This window comes from Phocoena phocoena, chromosome 7, assembly GCF_963924675.1.
Source record: "Phocoena phocoena chromosome 7, mPhoPho1.1, whole genome shotgun sequence".
NCBI classification, from domain to species: Eukaryota; Metazoa; Chordata; class Mammalia; order Artiodactyla; family Phocoenidae; genus Phocoena; species Phocoena phocoena.
The window spans coordinates 114,458,131-114,485,049 of record NC_089225.1 but is presented as its reverse complement, the minus strand read 5'-3'; the positions used below and the strand labels follow the sequence as shown (position 1 = coordinate 114,485,049).

Sequence of the window (26,919 nt, the reverse complement as noted above, 5' to 3'; positions counted from 1 at the left end):
CCCAAGGCTGGTGCAGCCCACGCTGGGGATGGGCTGGGGTCCTCTGGGGTTGTGGAGCAGGGAGGGTTCCGGGGGCTGGGCCAGGTGGCACGTGGTGGCACTCTGGTCTCCCCGGAGCGGGCCACCCCACCTCTGATCTGTTTTCCTGTTTTCACCCCTTCTGCTCCTGGGGGCCGGGTGTGTGTGTGTGGGTGGGGGGCAGGGAGGAGGGGCGCGGCCCTCAGCTCTCACATCTCTCTCCCAGTTACATCCCTGCAGTGGTGGACCACCGTGGCGGGATGCCATGCATGGGGACCTTCCTGCTTCACCAGGTGCGAAGCCCTTGCTGCTCCCACCGGCCTCGAGCGCCCCCCCCACACCCCAGGGACCCCAGGCCATCTGACTGTGTCTTCTCTCCTGGTGCCTCGCAGGGCATCCAGAGGCGGATAACCGTGACCCTGCTGCATGAGACAGGCAGCCACATTCACTGGAAGGAAGTGCGAGAGCTGGTCGTGGGTGAGTGGTGCGGGGGGGGCCTCGGGGGAAGAGCACAGACCACCCCCCTCACCCCGGGCCCTGGCAGACGCCTGGGTTCTAACCACGGCTCTGCCCCTGTTGCTGTGTGCCTCAGCCCCTCACCTGAAAAGAAGGGCTTGGCCTCAGGTAATGAGTCCAGGTTTCTATTTCATCACTGCGCTAACTTGCTAGGGCTGCTGTAACAAAGCACCGAAAACTGGCGGCTTAAGACCACAGAAACATATCCTGTGCCAGTTCTGGAGGCACAAGTCCTGTGATAAAGGCGTCAGCAGGGGCCACGCTGCCTCTGAAACCTCAGGGGAGAATCCTTTCTTGCCTCTTCCAGCTTCTGGTGGTTTGTAGGGAATCCTCGGCTTGTAGACACATCACCCCCATCCTCCGTCTTCACAGGGCCTAGATACTTAGATGACGGCCCACCTGTCTCCAGTGTGATAGCATCTCGACTGATCACGTCTGCCAAGGTCCTATTTCCAGATAAGGTTCTGGGGGTCAGGGCTGCAACACGTCTTTTTGGGGAGACACGGTTCAACTTACAGAAATCACCCAGGAGCTTAGACGCTTTCCTTCTGTAACTTCATGTCCTGAACTCTTTCATCTACTGGAAACATTTCCTTTGCTGATTTCTTTGTAAAGAATTTGTCTTCCCAGTTTCCATTCAAGGATAGGGACCACTGTCCATTCCAGCGTGTCATCAGCGTGAAGCTGCCCACGCCACCCTGGCCTGGAGCTGAGGGCCCCGTGGAGGGCCCGCCCTGGGGCATTGCTGTGGCTGGTGGGCAACAGCTCCAGGGCAGTGTCCCTGGGGCTTGTAGGGGGTGGTTCTGAGGGTGTAGTAACAGGACTGTGACAAGGGACCCATCATCCTGCACCCGAAGTGCAGGATTGTGGGCAGGGAGGTTCTGGGGGCTCCAGGACAAACGCTTTTATTTTAGACGTTTCGTATCTATTTTCACACAAATCAGAAAAACAGTAGAACAAGCACACACACCCCCATTTCAGATGTTGTTTAGGGTGAATCTAAAAACTCTGCATCAATTTCAAGAGAAAGATGGAGCAGACACCCAACTCGCTCGCGGACGTACTACACGTGGGTGGGAAATGATGCCGCCGTCACCCCGAGCCTGTTCTGCCCAGAGGGAAGGGTCTACACCACCTACTGACCCGGCTCTGGTCCTGGTGGAACCTCTCCCTGACACCCCACCCCATCACCCTCATCCCTAGGATAGTGACCAGCACCCCTGTGTCTGCACAGAGGCTGTACCCTCGCTGGCCTTGGGGAGCCAGGCCCTGGTCCCGGGATCCCACCTTTCTCTCTGCTCTCCGGGCCACATCCCATTTGAAAATGCAGACAGGGGTGTTCGCCTGTGTGTGTGGTGAGGGGATAAGGGTGCTGTTGAAGGGGGTTCGGGGAGATGCTGACAGGAACACCAAGGCCCCCACTCTTGGGCTAAGGGGTTTGGGCTTTGCCGCTCTGGGCTACATCAACCTCGCAGACCTGTGAGTGGACGTCTCGGCCTGACCGGGGCTCCGAGGGCATCAGTTTTGCAGGTGGAGCCCTGGGCAGACTCTGAGCCGACAGAGTCCCTCCGAAGAGCCTCCGCTGAAGCCCACGCCCGGGGGGTGAGGAGGGGTGAGGCTGGCACACGGGCCAGGTCTCTCCCTGCAGCTGAGCTGCCCCAGCAGGGGCCGTGTGGCCCTCCCCTGCCTTAGCCTTCAGCCATGGGGGACACACCCTTCGGGGACACGTGGCTGGAGGCCCACACCTGCCTTCTCCCAGAGCTCAAATGTTGCTAGAGGCTTCCAGGAAGTAGAGCCCCAGCGTGTGGGCTCAGAATTCTGTCCTGGTGCTGGGTCTTATTTCAACTCTGCATGGGGGGCGGGGAGGAGGGGAGAGGCCAGGGATTCCTTTCTGGCTTAACAAAGAAAAGTCAGTATTTGTTTATTCCTCGAGGAAGCAGAGCAGTGAATTTAAGGATCTCTACAAGGCACGACATTGTTACTGAAACCACCAAGAGGGAGTTCTGACTCATAGCGGTTCTGCTGCCGTTTACAGAGTCACTCCCGCCCCCCACCCAAGTGCGGGCGCCCTAGAGGGCTCTGTTGGAGATGCTTCTTACAGGGGGAGATTTCTGATGCAGATAGTGTTTCTTTTCTTTCTTTTCTCCTTTTTTTAAGTGTAAAGAGAAAAGGGAACATTTTCTCCTTCTCATCTTGCTAAGATTTCCTTTTCCAGCAGGTAGGAGAGCCTGTGAGTTCTAGGCTGAGGGATTGGCATCTATCAGTTGGGGTGGGGGAGATACTGCGAGAGTTATCGATGGCTGAAAGACTAAGAAACTCAGAACTTAGGCTGCAGGGAAAGATGGCAGGACGCCCACTGACAGGTGGCACACGTGCAGGTGCAGCCCCCGTGTGGGCCTCCCTGTCCCCCACACCCCCGGTGTTGCCTTTTGTCAGGTGCTCTTGTGGCCACGTGGGGAGCCACATGGCGTGGCCTCACAGGTGGAAGCTCCGGCCCAGGCAGAGGCGGAGAGCAGGGACCCAGCCCCCCACCTGCCCTCCTGGGCAGTGACACGCGGCCTGTCCCCTTTCCTGTAGGTCGCATCCGAAACACCCCGGAAACTGACGAGTCCTTGATTGACCCCAACATCTTGTCCCTCAACATCCTCTCGTCTGGATACATCTACCCAGCCCAGGACGACCGGTGAGTCCCCTGGGGGCGGCGGCAGGGCTGCTCCCAACTCCCTGGAGGAGGGTCTGCGTCAGAACCCAGGGTGCGTTCTCAGCTCACGCACTTGGCCCCCTGGCCACAAAGGGCCCAAAGCTTTCCAAGCCCTCCAGGAAGGGGTGCAGGGAGGGGTGCCTGTGGCCGCGACTTCCCCCGGCGGGATTGTCTGCGCACCACCCTGTCCCTGGCTCACTCGGTCACCCCACGGAGGGGCCGCGTGGGAGCTGCCGGCGGATGAGCTGGGTCCTGTCCTCGGGAGTTTCGTGGGTGGATGGGCGGAATGGGGCAGTGGGAGGCACGGGGCGGACAAACAGCTTGGATTTCCCAACCACACCGCTGCGGGCAAGTCTGTACCCTCTGGCAGGAGTGCTGGGGCCGAGGGTCCTGGAGGAGTTCAGGGTCGAGCTGGGTCGGCAGTCTGGCGTCCCGGGGTGGAGGTCTGCCCAGCGGCACAGCTTGGCCCACGCTCCTCGTCACTGGGCTGTTCCTTTCCAAGCTCCCAGGTGATGGCCGAGATCTCTGCAAACTGGGCAGTCTGAGCTTGACCGCATCAGGGTGGGTGGATGTGGCCCCCCGGCAGCCCCTGACAAAGCAGGCCTGTCGGGGTTTGCCAGGCCGGGCGGGGATGTGAGGCGGAGGCCTGTGGGGGCCAGGCCGGGGCAGGCAGCTCATGACTGAGAGCCGCCCTCCCGGGGGGGAAGGTCGGAGGGCTTGGCTGTGTCTGAGGTGCTGCTTTCTGGGGCTTCAGGGACACGGGGAGGGTGCTCCCGAGTCCCGAGGGCTCGACCTGGCCCAGGAGGAAGAAGCCGAGAGCTGACCCTGAGCTCGAGCCATGGGCGTCTCCGCGGGCTTCTGCGGCTGTGTTTGCAGGAAAGATGTCTTGAGGGCTGGGTGTGCTCAGAGCAGAGTGCGGGCACCCCACACATGCAAGGAGAACTGGATCCATAAGGATAAAGGGTCCTGGGACCAGACGGAGCTCGGTTTCTTTATAGACTCTCTGGAGAGTGGGCTGTAGGGAACCATCCCTTGGTGTGGGCAGCTTGGGGGGTGGGGGCAGAGACCCCGACAGGGGCAGGTGTGGCTCTGGTTCCAGCCCTGCCCCAGAACCTTCCAGAAGAAACTCACCCTGCACTCATGTCCAGAGCGGGGAGGGATTGGGTGAAGAATGCTGGGGGGTGTTCTCACAGGGGCGGGGGACACCATGACAGGCAGGCGGGGCTTACCTCGGGGCAGGGGCCAGTGAGGCAGTGTGGGGGGGCCTGTCGCCATGAGAACACACCCTGGGGACACGGCAGAGAGGGCCTGGCACCCACCCGCACGGGCTGCCTGCAGGGACACAGGCCGCTGTGCCCAGGCCGTCAGGGGTGGGGACCCCGGGGGGGGTGGGGACCCCGGGGGAGGTGGGGCCCGGGAAGGCTCTGTCTGCCATGCTGAGTGCCGCTTTGGACCTGGAGAATGACCCCAGCATTCCCCTGACCTCTGACCCTTCCTTTGCCTTGGCAATTCCTAGATTCTTGGGGCAAGAAAGGGGGGGGGGGCGGAGAGAAGGGGGCGGGGGTGCCTCTGGGCCTCCCGCCCTACACGGTCTCCCTGCTCTGAGGAGGGAGACTGCGTTTCTGGGTTCCCGTCCTCCGGCCAGCACGGCTGCTGCAGGGCACGGGGGGACCTCGTCCTGGGCTCAGTCCCCAGGCAGCGGAGGGGACAGCTGCTCCTGGCTGGACCTCGGGTCAGTGGGGCTTTGGCCAAAGAGGTTCTCCCTGTTCCTGGAGGCCAGAGGACCCATCGCTGATGGGCTCTGTCCTGTTCCCTGGGGGCTGTGGGCAGTGAGGCCGGCCAGCTCTGGGCCGGTCCGGGCCCTCACGGCTCAAGGACGTCCTTGGGCTGGGGCTGTAGTCCTTGCCCGTAGCTGCTTTGGCCCCTGCTTGGCTTCTGCCCGTGCCGTACGGCCCCAGGACTGCCCCGACCCCAGCCCGGCCTGGAAAATCTCAGGGACGCTCCTCGGGGGTTGGCCCCCGGCAGGAGACATTCTGAGGCTTAGCTGGCCAGGCCGGCAGCTCCTCCCGAGGGCCCTCGTCTTCCCTGGACGGTGGCTGACGTCCTCGGAGCCGCGATGGGCCCGGCTGCTCTGCGGGGGACCCGGCAGGCCCTTCTGCCCCCAGAGACGCTGAGGCTCAGAGACCCAGGTCTGCTTGGGCCTCGGAGCCTCAGCTGCCCACCCGCTTTGCCGCGGCCTCAGCCTCCTCCCCGCTCAAAGGCCCCGCGCTTTGCAGCCTCCCCAGCTCAGAGGGGGCCTGTGGCGGCGGACGGCTTCTCTCCGCGCCGCCCCGCCCCTCACTAACCTGTGATTGTTTGTGTTTTGCAGGCAGTTTCTTGATTCGGACATGCCTAGGTACCATTTGCGCCCCTTGGTCTCCTTCCAGCCTCGCCTCCCACCCCCGCAGCCCTGAGATTTCATTTCCGCTTTTTGGATTCCTTCCACACTTGCTCACCTCTCCCTCCCGTCTCTCCCATCTTCTCCTTTCATTTTATTTCCTTTTGTATTTTTCTCTTCCTACTGCTTCCTTCCCCGTCACCCTCCCTTGGCTGAGTCCCTTCTGCCCCCACTCTTGATTTTGGCTGCTTTGGTAGTTTCCTGCCCTCGGTAGACACTGGCTGACTTCCTGCTCCCCTCCCCCCCACCCCACCCCTGAGCCTTGCCCGTCCCTGCACCCCAGCGGGAGCACCCGCATGCAGGCTGGCCGGCCAGGCCCACTCCCCGCAAAGTGAAAGAGAAAAGAGGGAGGGAGGGGGGAGGGGCCGTAGACAGGAGCAGCCCGGCTGAGATCTCCTCGCTCTACGCTTCCCAGGCCTGGGTGCAAGCCCCTTGACTGGCCAGGCGGGTGGCTCCAGCCGTGCTCCTGCCATGGCCACCGCACACCCTTTTTGGAAGTAGGTGGGTGGGCCCAGGCTCTGGACGTGCTCGGGTGGCCCCAGGTCCAACCCCCCGAGGCACGGGCTCCTGGGCCGGGGACAGCAGATCCCTCCCGACTCGAGTGAGGCCCTGGCGCGTGGTGACTGGGTGCAGGGTCCTTGAGACCCTGGGGGTGGACAGCCTCACGGTCCCTAATTCAGACTTTGTCCGTGAGACTCTAGTCTGTTCTGAGCGGAGGGTCAAGGCCGTAACTGTCTTGCCAGGCTGGGCGGGATGTGAGGGAGAGGTTTCTGGGGGCCAAGCCGGGGCGGGAAGCTCATGGGTCCCTGTGGATTGTGGCCAGAGCTTGGTGGCCCTGGGGGTCACTGTTTTGAAGGATGAAAGGAGCGGCAGGAAGGCTTCTAGGGCTGATGTTTGAGGCTTTAAGCTGCAGGGAGGGGAACAGGGTGGTGCCTGCCCCTTTATGAGGGGGGAGCCCAAGGACCAGGTTGGGGGCACAGCAGGCCCTTCGGAGGCTGTGTCCTTGTCAGGTCATGGGTGTGGTGTGTCAGGACAGATGGTCACTGTGAATGTGCCCCAGGCAGTTGTAGCTGAGGCCCCCTGGGGCAGTGAGCAGACTGGTTCCTGTCGGGGTGTGCCCAAGGACGTATGCACCCACTCCAGGAGCGGATCCTTGCCCTCCCTGGGGACACGCAGCTGGGTGCGGCCGAGACCTGGTCAAGGAGAAAACGGCAGTGGACTCTGTACCAGGGGAGGGTCACAGCCCTGCAGAGCCCAGAGCAGGGACCTGCCTCTCGGGCAGCCCGGAGGGCTTGCTGGAGGTGGCAGCTTACCAGCTGGTCCTGGAGGTGGAAGTCTGCCGGATCTCAGAAGGCTCTGGGGCGGGATCCCATCGGCTCGGGTTCATCCCTGCAGGGGGCCCGATGTAGGGGCTGTTTCCCTGATGAGAGGAAACTTCCAGGCCCATCAGTACGATCGCGTGGGGGTGTGTGGGCATTCTGTTCAAGTTTGCGTTTCCACAACCAGCCCAGCATGATAGAGGGTGTTCAGGCTGGTCCTGGACACCCCCCTACAAATACCTCATGCCTCCAGGAGGGTTCTGGGTAAAATGGAAACATACCCTCGGGCCAGGAGGAGACATGGCACCAGGAAAGGAAGGGGGAGCCCCTCCTTCCCGGCAGGGCCTCCTTCGCCAGCCCCTAGACTTCAGGAGGACCTCACCCCTGCACCTGAGCAGGGGGCCCCAGCCCCCAGTTTCAGAGGTGGGCTCATCGGCCCCCAGTGGACTTGGCCCGAAGAGGAGGCTTAGGGCGCTCAGAGGGGTGAGGGGTCAGCACCCCAAGACTCGGGCTAGTGCCTTCTTCGTGGGGCTGTGTTTTGCGGGGCAGGAAACCACTGTGGTGGGTGGTACTGGGGACAAGCAGAGTCCCCAGTACTGGGGACACTGGCAGTGCATGGTGACCCCCACCCATCCCATCTGGAGTGGGGTGGGGACTGGGGGCTGTACCGACTGGGCTGGGGCAGCCTGGCTGTGAATGTGGACAAGTGGCAGAATCTTCTGGAACCTTGGTTTCTTTCCACCTCAGGATGGGGATTTTATTAGGGCCTGCCTGAGGTTGTGATGTTAAATGAGATGAACGTGAAAAGCTCTTAGCAGGGGTCTTGCGTGTGGAACTTTATTAATGTAAGTTGTGTGGTTATTTTCACTACTACCCTGTTAGTATTTAATTTAAAATACTCGTAATTAATTTAAAACACATACCTCATACCTCCTGAGCCAAAGCCTGTTTTTTTTTCCCTAACCACTCCAATTTTGCCGAAGGAGCCCCACTTAAATACCAGGGACTCACGCCCACCTTGCGGAGACCCCAAGACACGCAAGAGGGGTTGTGACACAGCCTGTGACCCATGAAGAGTTGGGTCAGACCTTCCACACTGTCCGCACATCTTACCCCAGCTCACGCTCCTGCCCAGGGCTTGGGTTTCCACCTGCCTGGAGCAGAAAGGGTCCTCGTGACCCTTTAAAGCACAAAGGTGTCGAGGAGAAGGCTGGGGGACACTGGCAGTGCACGGTGACTCCCACCATCCCACCAGGCGTGGGATCGGATTTCCCCAGACAGGTGGCCCAGGTGCCCCAAAGGCTACTCCAGCCTCCCCGGAAGGGCCCAGATGTGGGATCTTGTTGAGTTTCCCCTTCTGTCCTGCCATGCTGCGCCATTTACGGGGCCATGACCCTCACTCACTCATTCATTCATCTGTCACATGTGAGCCACGTTCTTTGGGGTGTTAGAAAGGGGGATTAAAGACTAGGACAGGAACAGTCTGTCCCCAGGAAGCTCAAAGCCTGGCCCGGGGGTTCGCTTGTCCCCTCATCCCCTCGATCCTCCATCCCCTGTGTCCCTCTGGTCTAAGAGCTCGCTCTGCGTGGTGGGTGATGCCACTTGGCCGAGCACGTGTGGCATCCAGACACAGCAGAATTCCTGAGGTTCGAGGCCGTTCCCGTGCTCTTAGCCGCGTGGGCACGTCTTGGGATCACGGTCCCCACCGGACAGGAGGGCTGCCCTGGTTGCAGTCCGGGGGCTCAGTCCTGGAAGCCTGCCCATCAGATCACCACCCCCAAGAACCTGGGCCACTCCTGCAAGTGTGACACTCTTTCGAGAAACATAGTTCCCAGAGCATAACGAGTTTCAGGTCGAAGCCTCGAGCGTGCGGTTGAATTTTCAGCTTCTCGGCAGACCCGTTCCCCTTAGGATGCCCGCCATGCCGGCCTGTTGGCGCACGGTGGCGGTTACGCACGTCAGAAGTTGTCTAAACGAGCTCTGATGGGCCGTCGGCAGCAGGAGTGGTAGAGGCTCATACGGAATGACCAGGTGCTCGTGTCGAGAGCCCTGAGATTCCATCGCCTCCCACCCGGGCAGCCCAGGGCCTCCCGTGGACCCACACGTGCTCACAGGCAGGGCCAATACGGGTTCCCGTTCCCCCAACCCCGGGGAAAACGAAACAGCTGCAGCCTGTTTGTGGCAGGACAGAAAAGATGTTTACAACATGTGGCATTTTCTTCATCAACAAAACTTTTTAACTGAGTTTTCAAGTTTTCCCCATGTGGGTCCTCGCTTGTTTGAGCGTCACACTCTCGTCCCGGAGCTAATTTGGGGTGGTTCTGTTTCCGGGGCCTGCTGCCTGACCCCTGTGGCTGGAGGAGAGCCGCCAGACAGGCCTCCTCGTCCAGGAAACCCTCCCTGCCAGGCTTGGAAGGCTCGCTTGGAGTCAGGATGTCAGCCGGAGGCTCCTGGAAGTGGACCGGAGGTGTCTGAGGGGGGGACTTCTCCATGCTGGGTCCCCACTCTGCTGCAAAGGGACTGTGTTGATGGGCATTTTCTGTCCGGCTGGGGGCCCCGCAGGACCCCCCCCCCCGGGGCTCTGCTGTGGGTGCAGGCTGGCCTGCCTGCAGCCCCTTTCTTTACAACGGGGTCCCAGGGCACGGCACGCAGGTGGAAGGGCGAAGGACCAGGATCCATGGTGGAGCCTGGCACGGCCTCGCTGGAGGGAGGGACTGGCCACTTTCCCTGGAATGGGCTGGATGCAGAGGGTCCACAGTGTGACGGTGCTGAGCCGACGGTGAAGCTCTGACGCTCCGCCCTTAAGGTGGCCCCACCCCAGCGTTCCTGCTTCCGTGAGTGCGGGGGCCCCGGAATCTGCATTTCTGATCAGTTCCTGGTGGTGCAGATGCTGCGGGTCCAGGGACCCCAAGTCTGGGCCACACATTCCCCTTGAAAGTGTACCTGGGGGGCTGACTGGACTTCGCTCAGGTAGAGTGAGTGACGCCACAGGGGAGGGGCGCCCTTCCGGGTGACCTGACCCCAGAGGGTCCGCTGGGGCTGCTCATGAGTCGGGTCCTGGCGTGGTCTCCCCGCAGGCCAGGCACCTCCTGGATGCACCGTGGCTCCCTCTCAGCCCGCTGGGTCTTAGTTTCCTGCCATGTGACACCCTGCCCAGGGTGGCTGCTTGGGTCCCATGTCGGTGGGCTGCCGCCCTCCTGCCCTGCTGGGCTGGGTCCTCACGCCCCGAGCACTTGCGGCGGGAAGGAAGCCGGCAGCATCCTGTAGCGACATTTTAGGCAGGTGGCAGCGCTGAGCCAGGCCCTGGGCCAGCGGGAGGCTTCGGGGCTGGCCAGCCTGCCAGGGCCGGGGCCTCAGGCTGGGCCGTGCCCAGGGTGCGGTTGGGCCTCCTGGGGAGAGGACTTGTAATAACAGTAATGCCTTCCAGGCCTGTCCTCAGCTCCTCACCGGCTTACTTAACCCACAGGACGTCTCAGTGAGGCGGGGCAGTGACTGCCCGTCATTGGTCCAGGAAGCAGGGCACAGAGATGTCTGCTGTCAGCCCGAGGTCACGTGCTGTGAAGTGGCTTTTGGAGCTGGGCTGTCGGGGTCGGGGCGGGGGCGCATTTGTTCTGAGCTGTGCTGCAGCGGGCCTCGGGCTGTGTCCGCAGACCTGGGGCATTTGGGGACCCCTGGGACAGAGGGCATCCCTCTGGGTCTGGGTGGCAGCTCCAGGTGTGCCCAGCTGGTCCTGCTGGAGGTGGACCCAAGGCTCTCCCTGTGGACACAGGGAAAGGGGTGTCTGCAGGTCCCCGGGCTGGGGCTTAGAGTGGGCCCCACCCACAGGGAGACCCCCACCCCCGTGGGCCGCGTCTGGGCCCCACGAGACGGCAGGCACAGCCCCGCCTGCTCCGTATCGGTTAGCTGGTACCTGGCCGGGTGACGGTGCTCGTTCTGACATGTGAATTTCTTCTGTGTGTGTACGTGTGTGTCCTGGCTGCCACCGCCTTTAGCGTTTCGTTCGGAAGTGACACTAGGTACAGCTCGCTTTTCTCTTCCGCGCTCGCTCGGTCTGTCCTCTTCTGACTTTCGATTTCCTTTCTCCCCCGGTGTCTCCCCTCTCTCTCTGCCCATTCTCTGGTTACCCCGTTGTCCTCGCGTCCTGCCTCTGGAACTTTCTCCTCAGTGACGTGTCCGGCAGTGGCCCTGCCCTGTCCCGCTGCTTCTCCCGCACCCCTGGACTGCGCCATGGAGAGCGGGGGTGGCCGTGGCGCTGTTCCTGCCCCTCCGCGGCTTCCCTCCTCTTCCCTCTGCATTGCCGGGTGGGCCCGGCTCCCCCGCAGGGGCCGGGCCGCGTCAGGGCGCGTGCTGTGGCGGGCCGCTTGTGGTGATGCGTTCCTCAGCTGTGTCTCTGTGAGGATGCTTGGACGGAAACCGGGTGAGGCTGGGGGCTGCCGGGGCCCGCAGAGCGGCCACGCCGTGCCTTGAGGCACAGCCCCAGCTCAGATACGAGGGTCCTCCAAGCGCGCACCCGGCCTGAGGCAAGAGCTTAAGAGCTCTGCCGTCAGGTGGTGGAAAACGGAAGCTGCCGCATAACAGAAAACCCTGCCCTGGGGGCCGCCAGATTGTCTGGGCCCTGGGCCTGCCCTGAGCTGCCCTCAGAGGGGTCTCCTGGCCCCTGGCTCACGCACTGGTCATTACTTTGCGGGTTAGAGACTGGGGACAGGAAGAAACCACCACTGCCTGCTCTGTGCTACGTGAGGCCCTGCCTTTCCACGGGGCCTGGCTGAGGTGGGCGGAGGCCATGCCGTCCGGGAGAGGGGCCACCCCGGTTTTCACCCCCAGCATCCTCCCCAAGGGCGAGTCGGTTGGTGGAGGAGATGGCCATGGAGAGTGTTGGCAAAGCCGGGCGGGCTCCCTTTGAGTCCAGGGAGAGGCCAGGGTGCCTCCTTACTCAGGCCGAGACTGGGTGGAGTTGGGCACCCCTTCCCATGGTCTCCCCACCACCACCGTCGCCTCTGCCCCCTTCCCCCCTCCTCTCACCCTCCCTCCCCTTTGTCATAGCCCCCTCCCCTTTCCTCTCCTCCCCTCTCCATCCTCTCACTCCTGCCTCAGCTCCAGGGGACCCCTCTCCCCCTCCCCCAGGGTGGAGCTGAGAGGGCTCCACACTCACCCTGGGGGGCGCCTGAGTCCCCCACCTGGCATGGTCCTGAGTAAGGAGGGCTCCATCCTCCCTGGACACCAACACCTGGGCCTCTGACCTGTGGCCCCAGCGGCTCTCCCTGCAGGTGGCCCACACGTCTGTCTGTCTGTGTCTGTCCGTCTGCATGTCCCCACCCCCACCAAGAGCAAGCCACATCCGACCTTCCACCTTGTCTCTGCTTCCGTCCAGGACCTTTTACCAGTTTGAGGCTGCGTGGGACAGCTCCATGCACAACTCCCTCCTGCTGAACCGGGTCACCCCTTACCGAGAGAAGATCTACATGACCCTCTCTGCTTACGTTGAGGCAAGAAACCTGCCCCCAGGGCACTCCACCAAAATCACCCGTCCCCCAAGCCTGAGCTGCTTGCCAAGGGGCAGTGAGGGTGCTTGTTAGCCCTGGACAAACCCAGTCAATCCTATTCTCTTCTCCGAAGCCTTCTTAAGTCCTTGAATTAAATCTATGTCCTTTTAATGGCTGTGCTCGCAGTTAACTAACGCTGCTACATTTAGTGTATGAGTTTGTCCTTGGGGTTGCAAGATAGCTGCAGCACCGCCAGACATTGCATCTATCTTCCAGGCAGCACAAAAGCAGAAGCCTCCCATTTCCCCATCCCCAGGGTCTCAGGCCGTGACCTCCCTTTGAAGCACAGGGGGAGGCTGGGGGCGTGGGCGTTTCTTGCTGTGCACAGTACTGAGGAATGGGGGCGGGGGGTTGGGGTCGGCAGCCAGTGGGATGGTAGAGACGAAGGCATCCACCCCCCTAGAGCCTAACCACTCCAGCTGTAATATGGGGACCTACCTGCGTGACTGCCCCACAGGATGAGGTTTGCTCAGGCTGAGAAAACACACGCAGGGCTTTGCCCAAGCAAGGTGCCAGCTTTGTTAGCAGTTATCCCGGAGCTTCGGGAAAACCAAAGAACTAGCTGTTTAAGACAGCACCTCACTCGCTGTGCAGTCATTTCCTGTGGCGTTTGAGAGTTAAACTGTGGGCGCACAGACAGGGTCCGGTCAGATCCTCACAAACGTTTTGGGGAGTGTGTCACCCCGATTTAATGGTGAGGCAGCTGAGGCCCGTGTCCGGGACACTTGGGGCCCCTGCACGGACACTGGCGCCCGGCAGTGGGTGCCCCGCTGTCTCTCCCGCTTGGCTGTGGTTCGGCGCGGAGGCTCTTGTGCCCCGAGGGGGAGATGGCTAGGTGCGGCTGGAGCCGAGCTCCCTGGGGTGTCCTTGGGTACGAGCCCCACCCTGCCCTCTGCAGATGGAGAACTGCACACAGCCGGCCGTCATCACCAAGGACTTCTGCATGGTCTTCTACTCCCGCGATGCCAAGCTGCCGGCCTCGCGCTCCATCCGTAACCTGTTCGGCAGCGGGAGCCTGCGGGCCTCGGAGAGGTGAGCCTGCAGTGGCGCCCTGGGCACAGCGAGTACCAGACTGGGCTCTGCACGGAGCAGTATGTCACGTGGTGCACTCCGGGCCGGCTGACCCATGAGACGGAGGACCTGGCCCGGTCCCGTCGGGCCTCCGGTTCTGGGGTTCATCTCACTCGGACCGTCAGTTGTGGGGACCCCGATGTCATGTTGGGGGGTGTGAGAGAGCCAGGCTCGCCCCACAGGGCACAGTGGGAAGGCCTGAGGTGTCCACTTTGGGGCCTCCCAGGGAGGTGCCGGTGACCTTCCTCCCCAGGGGCTATGCAGATCTGTGCTATTGGGACTGCTCCCCCCACTCTGTGGGAGAAACTGGGTAAACATGGGGCTGGGCGGGAAGGGTGACTCTGGACAGCACTTCCTGAGGACTTGTGCTGAGCCAGTGCCTCTTGGAGGCTGGGGGCACGTGGGGGAGTCGGACACCAGGACCAGCGTCCCTTCTTGCGCTCTGACCTGCATTCTTGGGGGTAGGGCAGGAATGGCCGAGAACGTCAAGGCAGTGAGAAGGGCCCCTGCGCCAGCAACAGGGACACCAAGGGTGCAGGGTCACCACTGGCCGCCTTCAGTGAGGCTCCCCACGCACTGTCTCGTGGGCTCCTGTGTCCCCGCTGCTCTGGCACAGCCGGGAGGAAGGGGGGGTGGGGGTCCTGGGCTGGCCATGGTCCTGTCATCCAGGAGGTCACCCCGTGAGCGTGAGTCCCTCTCCATGAGCGGGTTAGCAGGGTGCCCTTGGCAGAATCAGTGGTCCCAAGAGAAAGGGGGGCCCAGCGGGAGTCTGGGATGGGGACCATGTACAGGGACTGCATTGCGGGGAACCAAGCACCTCAGCCACCTCGTGCAAGGCCGCTTGGCATGGGCGGCTGCAGGACTCGTGCCCAGTGTGCGTTTGATGGTGGCGAGAGTCGGTGCCTGGCCGACGCGGGGCCAGGTGGCGACGTTCCTCCTCCCACCCCCCCACCACTCCTGGCAGCAATCGCGTGACGGGCGTGTACGAGCTCAGCCTGTGCCACGTGGCCGACACGGGCAGCCCAGGTAAGCGCCTGCCCTGGGCTTTCTGGTCGGGGGTGGGGTGGGGCACCGTTGGAGGTCAGGGAGCCCCGTCCCCTGGGACCACCTGGGTGACTTCAGCCACGCTGCCATTTGGGGGCCCCTCACCTGGAGACTCGAGTGCTCACCTCGTGCCCCCCGGAGTTGCTGGGGGGCTGGAGGACAGTGAGGGGAGAGAGGAAGGGAGAGGAGGGGCAGCCGAGACCCCGCGGGACACCTGGCTCTGGGGGCCTGGGGTGGGGGTCCCGCCTCCCTCGGTGGGTGAGCCTGCGGCTAGGGACGCGTCTGACGGGCGTCCGCTCCAGGGATGCAGCGGCGGCGCCGGCGGGTGCTGGACACGTCCGTGGCCTACGTCCGGGGCGAGGAGAACCTGGCGGGCTGGAGGCCGCGGAGCGACAGCCTCATCCTGGACCACCAGTGGGAGCTGGAGAAGCTGAGCCTCCTGCAGGAGGTGAGAGGGCCAAGCCCACCAGGTCCCCACCCCACCCCGGATGGAGCACATGGCCCTCGAGCCGCCCGTCACAGGGCTTAGGGCCACACGACGCCACCGGCTAGGACGGGAGGCTCATTCTTTTTTTTTATGTATGATTTATTTATTTATTTTTGGCTGTGTTGGGTCTTCGTTTCTGTGCGAGGGCTTTCTCTAGTTGCGGAAAGCGGGGGCCACTCTTCATCGCGGTGCGCGGGCCTCTCACTGTCGCGGCCTCTCTTGTTGCGGAGCACAGGCTCCAGACGCGCAGGCTCAGTAGTTGTGGTTCACGGGTCTAGCCGCTCCGCGGCACGTGGGATCTTCCCAGACCAGGGCTCGAACCCGTGTCCCCTGCATCGGCAGGCAGATTCTCAACCGCTGCGCCACCAGGGAAGCCCGGGAGGTTCATTCTTGACCCAAGCGCGGACTGTCGGGCACGTAGATGAGACAAGAAAGGAACCGGGAGGGAAGCTAGTGGGCGGGGCGAGGCCCTTCTGTCGCTTGGGCCAGGACGGCCAGTGTCCAGCAGCGGCGCTGACTGCTGACCCGGGGCGCGGGTGGGAAGCGGGCGTCGGGGGCCATGTCCACCCTCCGGGCCCTTCCCGAGTCGGCGGCTGCAGCGCACGCGGCCCCCCGGAACGCGGCTGCGGGAACACAGTGTCCGTCCCGTCGGCTCACGGCAGGCGCACGCGCAGGTCTGTTGGAGCCACGTCACATGCCACAGCCCGGCAGGGCGGCCGGCTCTCCCGGGCCTGAGCAGGCCTGGGGCTCAGAGCAGCCGCCCGCCCTCCCCGCCCTGGCGGGAGCAGAGGCAAAGCCACACTCGTGCTCCTCTGTGCAGGTGGAGAAGACCCGGCACTACCTGCTGCTGCGGGAGAAGCTGGAGGCGGCCCAGCGGCCTGGTCTCGAGGCCCTGTCCCCCATCTCCAGCGAGGACTCCGAGGCCCACAGCTCGTCCACCTCCCCGCTCGCGGCTGCGGGCCGGCCGTCGTCCCTGGAGGCTCCCAACGAGAGGCAGCGGGAGCTGGCGGTCAAGGTGGGTGGCAGGCGGGCGGGGCCGTGCTCCTGGCCCTTTCCTGGTGCCAGTGACTTGTCACGGCCAGCAGGACCTGGGAGAATGAGTCCATATATAGGTTGACCCCACCCCCACCCCACCCTACCCACATTGGAACCCGGGGACCTCTTACAGCCTCTACTCCCCCAGGCAGTGACCTGCTGTCTCTTGCATACCTATGCTGATGGGGAGCTCGCCACCTACACCAGAGCTGGCCCTGTCTGCTGCTGGGTGGGCCACGGGGAAGGCCTCCCGCACTTCAGGGGGTGCTGGCCCCACCCCCACCCCCGCCCAGGCCCCAGGCCTGCCCCAGGGGGCTTCCTCAGACCGCCACATCACCTGGGAGAGGTGAGGGTGCTTCCCACCTTGACCTGGGGTGCCTGGCCCCTCAGCCAGTCTCCCGTGTCCTGGGCCTGTGTCCGTGGTAGAGCCAGGTCCCGGGAGGTCCCTGACCAGGCGTTTGCTCTCCCGGCAGTGCTTACGGCTCCTCACCCACTCCTTCAACAGAGAGTACACCCACAGCCATGTCTGCGTCAGCGCCAGCGAGAGCAAGGTGGGCGTGGAGGGGCCGCCCACGGGGGGGGGGGGGGGGGGCCGGGGGGGGGCGGTGGCTGCTGTGGCCGAGAGAGGGAGATAAGGGTTTTCTTAGGAACATTCCTCTCCCAGCCTAAAGGGATGCCTCAGAGCTAAGGGGCTGGCTTCCCGGGGCCTGAGGCTGGGGTCCGTGGAGGGCCGGGAGCGAGGGGCCCGCCGGGCCCAGAGGTGTCCACTCGGTGTCGTCCCTGGCTCCTACTCTCCCCGGTCCCCGGCCCTGTCCAGGCTGGCCCTCACCCAGCTGCCTGTGTCCTGGGCTGGCCGAGCCCCCTCTCCTCGGCTTCCTTCCCTCCCCTGGGGGCCCACCCTGGTCTTGCAGCCGTACACTCACGCCCAAGGCTGGGGCGGCTCTTGTGCTGGAGGCTGGCCCCGGCCCGTGTCAGGCTCCAGGCTTCCCTTCCAGCGCTCAGGCCCATCACCCGTCCCCCCTCAGCCCGGCAGACAGCCCTGCCCGGCTTTTGTGCTCCGCACCGGCCTCTCCCTCTGCCCAAACCTCCTCTTGCCGCGGCTGCCAGGCTGCGCACCCTGAAGTCGGGGCTCAGAGGCTACTCCTTCCCCGACCCCCACCCAGCGGTCCTCGCTCCGTCTTTGGGGCTCCACAGCCTTGAGGACCTCCTTCGGCAAAAGGCAGAGCCTGAAGCCCTGGGCGGGGTGGGCCGGGGGACGGTGGGGGCTGGGAGAGGGTGGGGAGGCTGGGAGGAGAGCCCAGCCCGCAGCTGGAGTGGGGTTGCCCTAAACAGAGGGTAAAATGCAGGCAAAGGTGCCGCGGCAGGGATGTCCCCACCCGCAGAGGGCCCTGAGGCCATCCCTGAAGAGCCGTCTCTCCTCCGCAGCTCTCTGAGATGTCTGTCACCCTGCTGAGGGACCCGTCCATGTCCCCCCTGGGGGCGGCCACGCTCACCCCCTCCTCCACCTGCCCCTCCCTGGTCGAGGGCCGGTACGGGGCAGCTGAACTGAGGTGAGTGAGCTCCAGGCTCCCGGCAAAGCTTCCACCCCCACAAGCTGACCGACAAAACGGCTGTGACTCGGGCACAGAGCAAGAAGCCAGGGCTCGAGGGGCTGCGTGTCTGGGGACAGCTGCACGCTAGGGCAGGGCCGGGGGAGGGGGTCTGCCCGGCCCAGCTGACGCAGCCCTGTCCAAGGTCATTTTCTGCTAAAGCGTAGATTTAAAATACAGTTGTGAATAAAACCAGGAATGGGTCAAAACACTAAACAAAAAGCCGTTTTCAGTGGCAGCACTCACAGAATACTCAGTGGGAAAAGTGGTGACAAAGCGGAGCCTAGAGGACACCTGAGCCCACCTGACACCTGCCGAGCGGTGTTGGGAGCAGGGCACACGTTGCTGACAGCGCTCGTGTCTGACCCATCAGGTCTTATAACACCTCAGGCTTTCCAAATTTCCTTCTTGAAAGAAAAAGGCATCAAGCCCTCTGGGCGCCATCCTGAGTCAGGCCTCCTTGGCCACCGGGTCCGTCGCTTGGGCCTGGTGGCTACAGTGGACTATAGCAGCTCCCTGCACGCACACGGTCCCTGAGGAAGTCGGGTCAGCTTCAGTTTATAACTTTGGAGACAAGAGATGCGGAAGCCGCTTTCACGGGAGGTGGAGGTGGGGAGCCAAAACATGCCACGGGAGAAGGCGCTGCGTCGGCGTGGACCCTGCCCGCCACACGGCACGGCGCAGCGGCGGGCCGGCCGGAGGTCTGAGCCAGCGTGGGGGGCAGGCCCAGCCAGGCGCCCCCGGCGGTTCTGAGCGGGTAACGCTGGCCGTCGGGGAAGCCGGGCCGGAGAGGCACCTTCTGGCAGGAGTGCAGGGGCTTCACTGTGCTCTCCCAGGACCCCACAGCCCTGCTCCCGGCCGGCCAGCCCAGAACCTGAGCCCCTGCCGGAGGTGGATTCCAAGAAGTCCCCTTCCCCTGCCCGGGCAACGGAGGCCGACAAGGAGCCCCGGCGCCTACTGGTTCCCGACATCCAGGAGATCCGGGTCAGGTGCGTGAGGGCCCTTCTAAAGCACCGGCCAGCCCGTTCTGCTCCTGCAAGGACAGCTGGGCCGCCCCTGACCTAGAACGGAGACAGCTGTATGCCGGGGGGTCGGGCAGGGCCCCCTGGCCTAGGACAGGGGACAGCTCTGTGCCGGGGGTCGGGCAGGGCCCCCCGACCTAGGACAGGGGTGGAGGATAAGCAGACATAAAGGGCAGGAGGGTGGACCAGAGCCAGAGCCAGAGCCAGTGCCGGGCGGGGGCTGGGCACCTGGTGGGCAGCTGCAGAAAGATGGTTTTGGGGCGTCCCCATCCCCAGCCCGATCGTCTCCAAGAAGGGGTACCTGCACTTCCTGGAGCCGCACACGGCTGGCTGGGCCAAGCGCTTTGTGGTGGTGCGGCGGCCCTACGCCTACATGTACAACAGCGACAAGGATGCCGTGGAGAGGTTTGTGCTCAACCTGTCCACAGCCCAGGTTGAGTACAGCGAGGACCAGCAGGCGATGCTCAAGGTGCGACACGGCCGCGGGCGGGGGAGGGCAGGAGCCGGGACGGGTCCTCCTCTGCGGGCCCTGCGTCTGCCCACTGCCCGACTGAAGCCGGGCCCGTCTGTCACGGGTAGGGCCGTCGGGGTCAGCCTCACTGTCTCTCTGCCTCTTGTGTCCCGGGGCCACTCTGCCCACCCACGGGGCTTGTAGCCCTGGTGACAGCGGCGGTGACGGGTGCGGCAGGCGTTGATCCTCTCCATTGGATGGCTAGCGACAGTCCCCTCTTCCTGGGAACGCCCACAGTGGGGGTCATGGAGCCCTGTTAGGCCAGCGGGGCAGTGGGCCCAGGAGTCCAGCGCCCCGTGCCTGGCTTTGCCCTGCTCCTCTCTGAGTAAGCGGTGGCCCTGGACCTGAGTAGCCCTGACTCCTGGCTGGTGGCCGCAGGGCCCACTGGGCACTGATTCCCTGTGGTGGGGGAGGGGGGTGTGAGCTCAGCCTGCCACCCGCGCCCACCACGTCGAGGGCTCGGGCCTGAGAGAAGACGCCAGGATTAACGGGCCCCAGAGGATACATCTGGGCGAGCAGTTGAGCCAGGGTCCCCGGGGGAGGGACCTTGGCCTGTGAGGGGTTGACTCATCCCACGGGGACACAGAGCAGTGACAAGGTAGCCTCGGGCATGGCCACGGGGATGACGGGAAGATACTGGCTTCCGGAGGGGAGCCACGGCCTGCAGGGTCAGGACGGGCTGTGCGTGCAGCAGCGCTGCCCCCTCCTCGGGGTCTTCTTTTCTGCTTCCTCATCCTTGACGCTCCCCCTGAGGGGGGAGGGCGCTTCCCCCCCACCTGGGCCCGGGGGAGCGGCGGCCGCCCCTAGCTGACCGCGGGAGGCCTGGCGCCCCTCACGGCAGCGCCCCTCCACAGACCCCCAACACGTTCGCCGTGTGCACGGAGCACCGGGGCATCCTGCTGCAGGCCAGCAGCGACAAGGACATGCACGACTGGCTGTACGCGTTCAACCCCCTCCTGGCGGGGACCATACGGTACGTCCTGCCTGCAGAGGGAGGGGCGCGGTCTTGAGGACGTGGATTCTCGTTTGCGGGCCGTCGCTCCTCACCGAGTGTGTAAATCCCCGACTTTCAGAACCTCCACTCAACCAGGGCGGGCCTCCACGTCGGGGACATGCTGCACCAGGCTTGGGGACAGCCAGGCCCCCGGTGGATGGAGCCCCGCCCCTAGTCAGTGACTCACAAAGGAAGCTGGGGCGGCGGGGGAGGGGGGGTGTGGGACAGGGAGGAGGGCCGCTCCCCGCGAGTCGCAGGGACAGGAGACAGAGGTTACGGCTCTCGGGCGACCGGGGAACCAGAGACGCTAATGCCGGCAGCCTGGCGCCCTGACCGCCGCGTCTCTTCCGCCCCTGGCAGGTCCAAGCTCTCCAGGAGGAGGTCTGCCCAGATGAGGGTCTGAGCCGAGCCCTCCTGGACAGCCAGCAGGCCCGGCCCCGATCTCCCACCCTCGTCACCATCTGTCGTGTCATCCGCCACCCAGCCCTGCTCCCAGCAGACAGCCAACGCGCCCCCTCCTCCTGGGGATGCCCGCACTGGGCCCCAAGAGACCACCTCTGGCCGGGGACCTGCCACACGACCTGTCGTGCTCCCAGCAGAGGCCGCGTTTGTTGTCCTTTCTTCATTCAGAACGCACCCTGGGGTGGGAAGAGCTGGGAGACGCCAGGAAGGCCAGAGGACAGGAGCCATGGGGGCATCGCTGCCGTTCTAATATTTTTTTAAGCATAGACAGACTATAATTAATATACATCAGTTAGTGACACTGAGACAGCCCGCTCAGAAGTTAACCGTAAGACTGTGTTTTATTTATGTGTGCATCTCTAATGCCCTCACGTAGACCCGCCCCGCTTGCTCCCAAACGCACCTCCCAAGCTTCTTGGGGACGCACAAGGCGGGGCAGCCGCCTGGGAAGACCACAGTGAGGTGGCGTCTGGACAGGCCGGGCACCTCCTGGTTGGCACCACGGGGGCACCTGCCCGGCCTGAGCTGAGGCTCAGCGGCACGTGGGGCAGGCCCTGGTCCCAGGGCGTGCGTGTGCGTGCGTGCGTGCGTGTGCGTGTGCGTGTGTGTGTCTGGGGGGTCTGATGCCTGAGATCCGAGCAGCACAGAAGGTGGATGCACCCGCCTCGCAGGAGGGAGGACCCACGTCTCACCTGGACAGCAGCCACCTGAGGTGTGACTGTCCCGGTGACGCCGGCAGCCCGTCCCTGGCGGCACGTGCGGGGTGAGGCAGCAGGCGCCTGGCTGGCGGCTGTCCTGGTGGGAACCAAACGGGAGAGTGGTCAGGGTCCCACCGGGTGTGTCATGTGTCCAGGCCGGCTGGGTGCGGGGAGCTGTGTTTAGAGGTGGTCCAGGCAGCAAGGGGCTTCTGGTGCGGCGTCTCCAGCCACTGTGAGACCCGGGGTGAGCTCCAGGGAAGGAATCGTGACTTCCCCTCTTTGCCCCAAGAGCAGAGTTTCTGAGTCCTGGTGAGAAAACTCCATGGGGTCAGGTGAGGGCAGCCAGTGCTGGGGTCATCCGTCATCAAGGGGGCTTCCTCCTGTATCCGAGGGTGTCACCCTTGTCTTGTTCTGCCCTCTCGTGACAATATCCATTTCGTCCCCTTTGCAGACCCCATGCCTGAGGGTTGCCCGGGACCGGGCAGGAGCCAGCCCCGGGCTGAGAGTCTGGCCGTGTGTCATGCCCAGGCCATAAGCCCTTCAGAGAAACCATGGGGTCTTCAGTGACCTGTTCCTACACTCAGAGGCACATTCAGCCTCTTTTTAGCTCGAGGGAAAACAGCCACCGCAGCACAAGACGCATCCCTACCACGTCCCCCAAGAGGGGGTGACAGAGGGTTCACATTCCAGACTGAAGTCAAACACTGTCCAGAAACCAGCAGGCCTGTGCCCCGCGCACAGGGCTTCCCTGGAGGCAGAGGCCAAGACGCAGAGAGCAGAGGGGACAGCACGCTCTGGAGCAAGCACTGACGCTGGCCACCACGATGGCCTTGAGGGCAGGGAGGAGAGACAGGTGGGGTGAGTTGTTCTAAGATGGGTCAGTTCCGAGAGCCCCTCCTTCCTGCGGGGAGATTGGAGGTGCAGGGCCAGGCCACGGCCACTCAGGTCAGCCAGCCTGAGGCGGAGGCCTCCGGAGAGTCTGAGGCCCTCTCACCCCGGGCACAGGTGTCTGGGGCCAGCCAACCTGCAGAGCACCCGCTGAGTGGGGCAGGGGGCCCCCGGGAGGGTTTCTGGGAATCGCCCCAAATTCAGGGGCCTCCACGGCCATGGAGGCCTCCAGGGCTGCTTCGTCTGGGCCTTGCGCCGTCTTGGCAGTGACTCGGAACCAGGTGTGGCCCACCTGGTGGCCCCTACCCGTCACCACTTCCTCCTCTCGGGCCAGCTCCCACGCGAGGGCCTGGGTCCGAGAATTCCGTGTGTGAGTCAGGAAAGCTGCTGTCTCGTGCCCAGTGTCATGCAAGCCAGAGACGAGTGGTTTGGGACTCAGTTGCCACATCTGTGACATGGGAGGCTGGTCTGGAGGCCCGTGAGGGTCCTCAGGTTGTGGGGTGCAGACAGGAAAGTCAGGTCTGGCTGTGGCTGCTGTGTTCTGCGAGTGGGGAAGGAAAGATCCAGAAAGCCATCTCTCCTGGACGGGTTTTGGTTCAGTGCTTGCTGCCGCTCAGGCTGCAGCCTCATTGCGCTTGAGGCCGTGCTCGCCTGGAGAGGGCTCTCCGTCCCCCAGGGAGGGGTGGGCTCCCTCCGCTGTGGCCCTAGGGAGGAGCCCCAGGGAGGGAGATGCTGGGCTCCCGGCTGAGCGGCCCCGGCTCCAAAGCGATCCGGCTGGTGCCCAGGGCCGGCTATTGAGATGCTCGTAAGTTTCAAGGCCTCTCTGTTCTGAGTAATCATTGTCTCACTCACCGACGATGCGCACACACACGCGCACACACACACACACACACACCAGGGCGGCTGCAGTGACGTGGTCTCCCGGCAATCCTCGTCCCCCCTCGACACCTCTGGGGTGGATGTCGCAAGGCACTCGGGGAGGGTCCCCAAATGTCGCCCATGCTGCAGGCATGGGCAGGGTGGCCACACTGGTCCTCCGTCAGCTCTCCTCAGTGTGGGGACCCCGCAGGCACCCTCCTGCATCCCTGGGACTGGGCCACGTGTTTCCTCGGGAGAGACGACGGGCTGTGGCTTCTTCCCAGGTCCGTGCGTCCTGCGGCCAGCTGTCCCCTGAGTTCCCCTGTGGCTTGTACATACGTGGTTGTGTGGCACACCCCAGCCCCTGCACTGTAACTGCCGTCCTGATGTAATGACTCTAGTTCCCTGATGTCCGAAACCCGAGTGTTAGGCTCTAGGCTCCTGTACGATGTGTGTGCACTTAAGGCTCTGTCCAGTTAAGAAATAAACATGGCTCTTTATGCAACACCAGACCCGCGGGTCTCCGCTTGGCTTTATTGATGCGTTAGGTCTGTTTGCTGGGGCCTTAAATAGCCACAGGGCCAGGTGTTGGAGACAGCACACATCTCCCAGTGGCGAGGTGGGGAGGGGAGAGAGCCTTGAGGGGTGGGAGGTACAAGGTGGTGTTTATCGTGGTCGCATCCAGCTGCTTCCCTCAGTTCCTGGCTGCACCTGTCTGAACAGCTCCAGGTGCCCTTGGGTATGCCACCCCTGTACTGCCAGCCTCATGCCCAGGCAACCCCGTCATTTTATATGGTCAGCGTTACCTGACGGGTGCTGGTTAAGCCCCTACGCTGTCCCCGTGCTGGCCGCTTAAGGAACGAGCGCCGCTAACCTGCTCCAAGGACCTTTCCTTGGTCCCCTGGCTGCGCCCTCACAGCCCCTGTACCGGGGGGTGGGAGAGGCTGACTGACCGCGCGGTGGCCAGCTCAGCCCACGGGCCCTCCAGGGAGGAGGCGCAACGGGAACGAGGTCAGTGGGAGGCCAGAGAGGCCGCTGCGCAGCCGAAGGAGGCCTTGGCGTTGCCTTGCTTCTCTGCGGGGAGCGCCCCAGGCGTGGGCTGCTCAGCGCCTGCTGCGGTGCATATAGGAATCAGGGCAGCCCGCTGTGGGCAGCGGGCGTTAACCGTAGCCTGGCTACAGGGCGAGGGGGGCTGCCCCCAGCTGAGGCCTCCAGGCACAGCCCTGGAGCTTTCTCTGCACCCCTACTCCTCCTAGACCCTCCGGCCCCTGATGGTTTAAACTGCCCATTTTGAAGGCAGGAAGTGATCAGGGTAGTGGTGGGAGGGGCGCTGGGGGGTGCACTCCAGGGGCTGGTCTCGTGGGCCTGCAGGGAGGTCCGGGCTTCCCTGCAACACCTCTGGCTTCCCGGGCTCCAGACACCAGGCCCGACGTCCAGGTTGGCTCCAGCAAGAGCTCCCCCATCTCTGGCCCGCTGCCCCTCCCTCCCCCCAGCACACTCCCACCCGTCCTGGCTGCGTGGGGTGTGGGAGCCCGCCTGCGGCGAGGGAGGGGTCTTTTGGAGAGGAGTCCGGTGCCTGCAGAGAGGGCCCAAAAGCACCCCTCCAGCTCCCAGAGCTTGATTTCTAAACCCATCCTCCGATCAAAGGAACCAGCACTTCCTGGAGAAATGGCTGCTTCTAGGGCTGGGGCTGGAAGTACACAAGGTGAGCCTGGAGCATCTTGTAGCGCCAGGAAGGTAGGAGACCCCCCCCCCCAAGCACCCACACTGGTGGGAGTATGTCAAAGGGACAAGGACCCAACTGAAAAGGTTCCCCAATGGCCAAGACTGGAACAATCTGGGCAGCAACAACAACAAAAATCTACTCACAGACTTGTGGTCACCAAAGGGGAAGGTGGGGGAGGGTAAATTAGGAGTTTGGGATTAACAGATACACACTCCTATATATAAAACAGATAATCCAAAAGGACCTGCTGTATGTCACAGGGAGCTCTACTCAATATTCTGTAATAGCCTGAATGGGAAAAGTATCTGAAAAAGAACAGATGCGTGTATATGTATAACTGAATCACTTTGCTGTACACCTGAAAATAACACAACATTGTAAATCAGCTATACTCAACATAAAATAAAAATTTAAAAAACAACAACAAAGGGCTTCCCTGGTGGCGCAGTTGTTGAGAGTCCGCCTGCCGATGCAGGGGACACGGGTTCGTGCCCCGGTCCGGCAAGATCCCACATGCCGCGGAGCGGCTGGGCCCGTGAGCCATGGCCGCTGAGCCTGCGCGTCCGGAGCCTGTGCTCCGCAACGGGAGAGGCCACAACAGTGAGAGGCCCGCGTACTGCAAAAAAAAAAAAAAAAACTGAGTCAATAACCCGCAGTATAAAATAAATATGCACGAATCCACGCTGATAAAAATAAATTATCGCATAAATAAATGAATGAGGTAGAAGAAACTCCTGTGTGGAAGCATTCCAATTGATGCAGATACTCTGCTCTCAAGGAGGGGAGCCTATCCCATACTCCTTATAGGTGTGGACCACTCTTAGTGACTTCCTTCCAAAGATGACATGATGGAAAGAGGGGAAGAAGAGCAACTTTCCAGTGGAGACACCTGACATGCACTGCCTGAGGCAGGTGACCACGGTCAACACCCACGGTGATCTGTCATGCTGATATAGTATGTACACTGATATGACGAGAAGAAAATAGCCCTTTACCTCTGTGTCTTCCTCCCCCAGCCCACGATCCCAGTCTGATAGTAAAAAAAGGCCAGATAAATTCTAATAGGGGGACATCCTACAAAATATCTGCCCAGGTCATCAAAAACGAGGAAGTCTAAGAAACCGCCACGGCCAAGGAGAGCCCAGGAGTTGGGACAGTTAGATGTGACGTGACATCCTGGATGGGATGCTGGGACATGAAAAGTACATTAGGTAAAACTACACTACAGGAATGAACTATGGACAGCAGTCAATAACAACAATCGATATTAGTTCGTTGATTGTACCAAATGCACCACACAAATGTAAGACGCTAATAACGGGGAAGTGAGTACAGGGCACGTGGGAACTATTTGTACGATCTTCTCAACTTGTCTACAAATCTAAAGCTATTCTAAAAATAAATTCTACAGAAGAAAGACAAAAACAGAAGGAACGAACAGCAAATAAAATGCAGAACAAAGCCCTATCATGTCAATATCCACATGAAACGTAAATGGATCAAATATGCCAGTTGAAAGAGCCTGGCTGAATGGACATGAAAACACTAATCCATGTTCCCTTTCACAAGCTGGCTTCAACCCTCATCAGGCAAGGAGGCTGAAAGTAAAAGGATGGAGAAAGATACGCCGTGCAAACATGAACTAAAGTCAGAGTGGCTATGTTCATATCAGATATAGACTGCGGAGCAAAGATATTACCAGGGACAGAGAGAGACATTGCATATTGAGAAGAGGGGTTAAATGCACTAAGAAGACAAGGCAATCCTTAATATATGTGCACCAAACCGCACAGTCGCACTAGAATCCGTCCCCGTTTCTACAAGTCTTCCTAGACTTGTATAGTTGGACGAGCTTCTCCCTCACCCCCTTTCCCTGGACCCCCCAGAAAAACACAGGAAGCTCTCTGGGAGGAGCTGCCCGTGGCCCCTTGTGTTGAAGGTGAGCACACACCGGCCCTTTGTGCCACATCTCCCCACCGCTTAGGGAGCCAGTGTTTCAA

General features: G+C 62.4%; 1 protein-coding gene across 1 annotated transcript in view; it reads left to right on the top strand.

Annotated features, from left to right (window-relative positions):
- KIF1A (kinesin family member 1A) overlaps positions 1 to 20,690 on the top strand; it is an 87,610-nt gene extending 66,920 nt beyond the window's left edge. The window contains exons 36-49 of the mRNA XM_065881198.1: positions 245 to 311; positions 411 to 495; positions 3,112 to 3,217; positions 12,363 to 12,477; positions 13,433 to 13,566; positions 14,570 to 14,631; positions 14,952 to 15,097; positions 15,957 to 16,151; positions 16,645 to 16,722; positions 17,597 to 17,721; positions 18,597 to 18,749; positions 19,059 to 19,251; positions 20,148 to 20,266; positions 20,648 to 20,690. Of these exons, the coding sequence (XP_065737270.1) occupies positions 245 to 311; positions 411 to 495; positions 3,112 to 3,217; positions 12,363 to 12,477; positions 13,433 to 13,566; positions 14,570 to 14,631; positions 14,952 to 15,097; positions 15,957 to 16,151; positions 16,645 to 16,722; positions 17,597 to 17,721; positions 18,597 to 18,749; positions 19,059 to 19,251; positions 20,148 to 20,266; positions 20,648 to 20,690 (1,621 nt within the window). The remainder of the gene's footprint in view (positions 1 to 244; positions 312 to 410; positions 496 to 3,111; positions 3,218 to 12,362; positions 12,478 to 13,432; positions 13,567 to 14,569; positions 14,632 to 14,951; positions 15,098 to 15,956; positions 16,152 to 16,644; positions 16,723 to 17,596; positions 17,722 to 18,596; positions 18,750 to 19,058; positions 19,252 to 20,147; positions 20,267 to 20,647) is intronic.
- Positions 20,691 to 26,919: the final 6,229 nt, after the last annotated feature.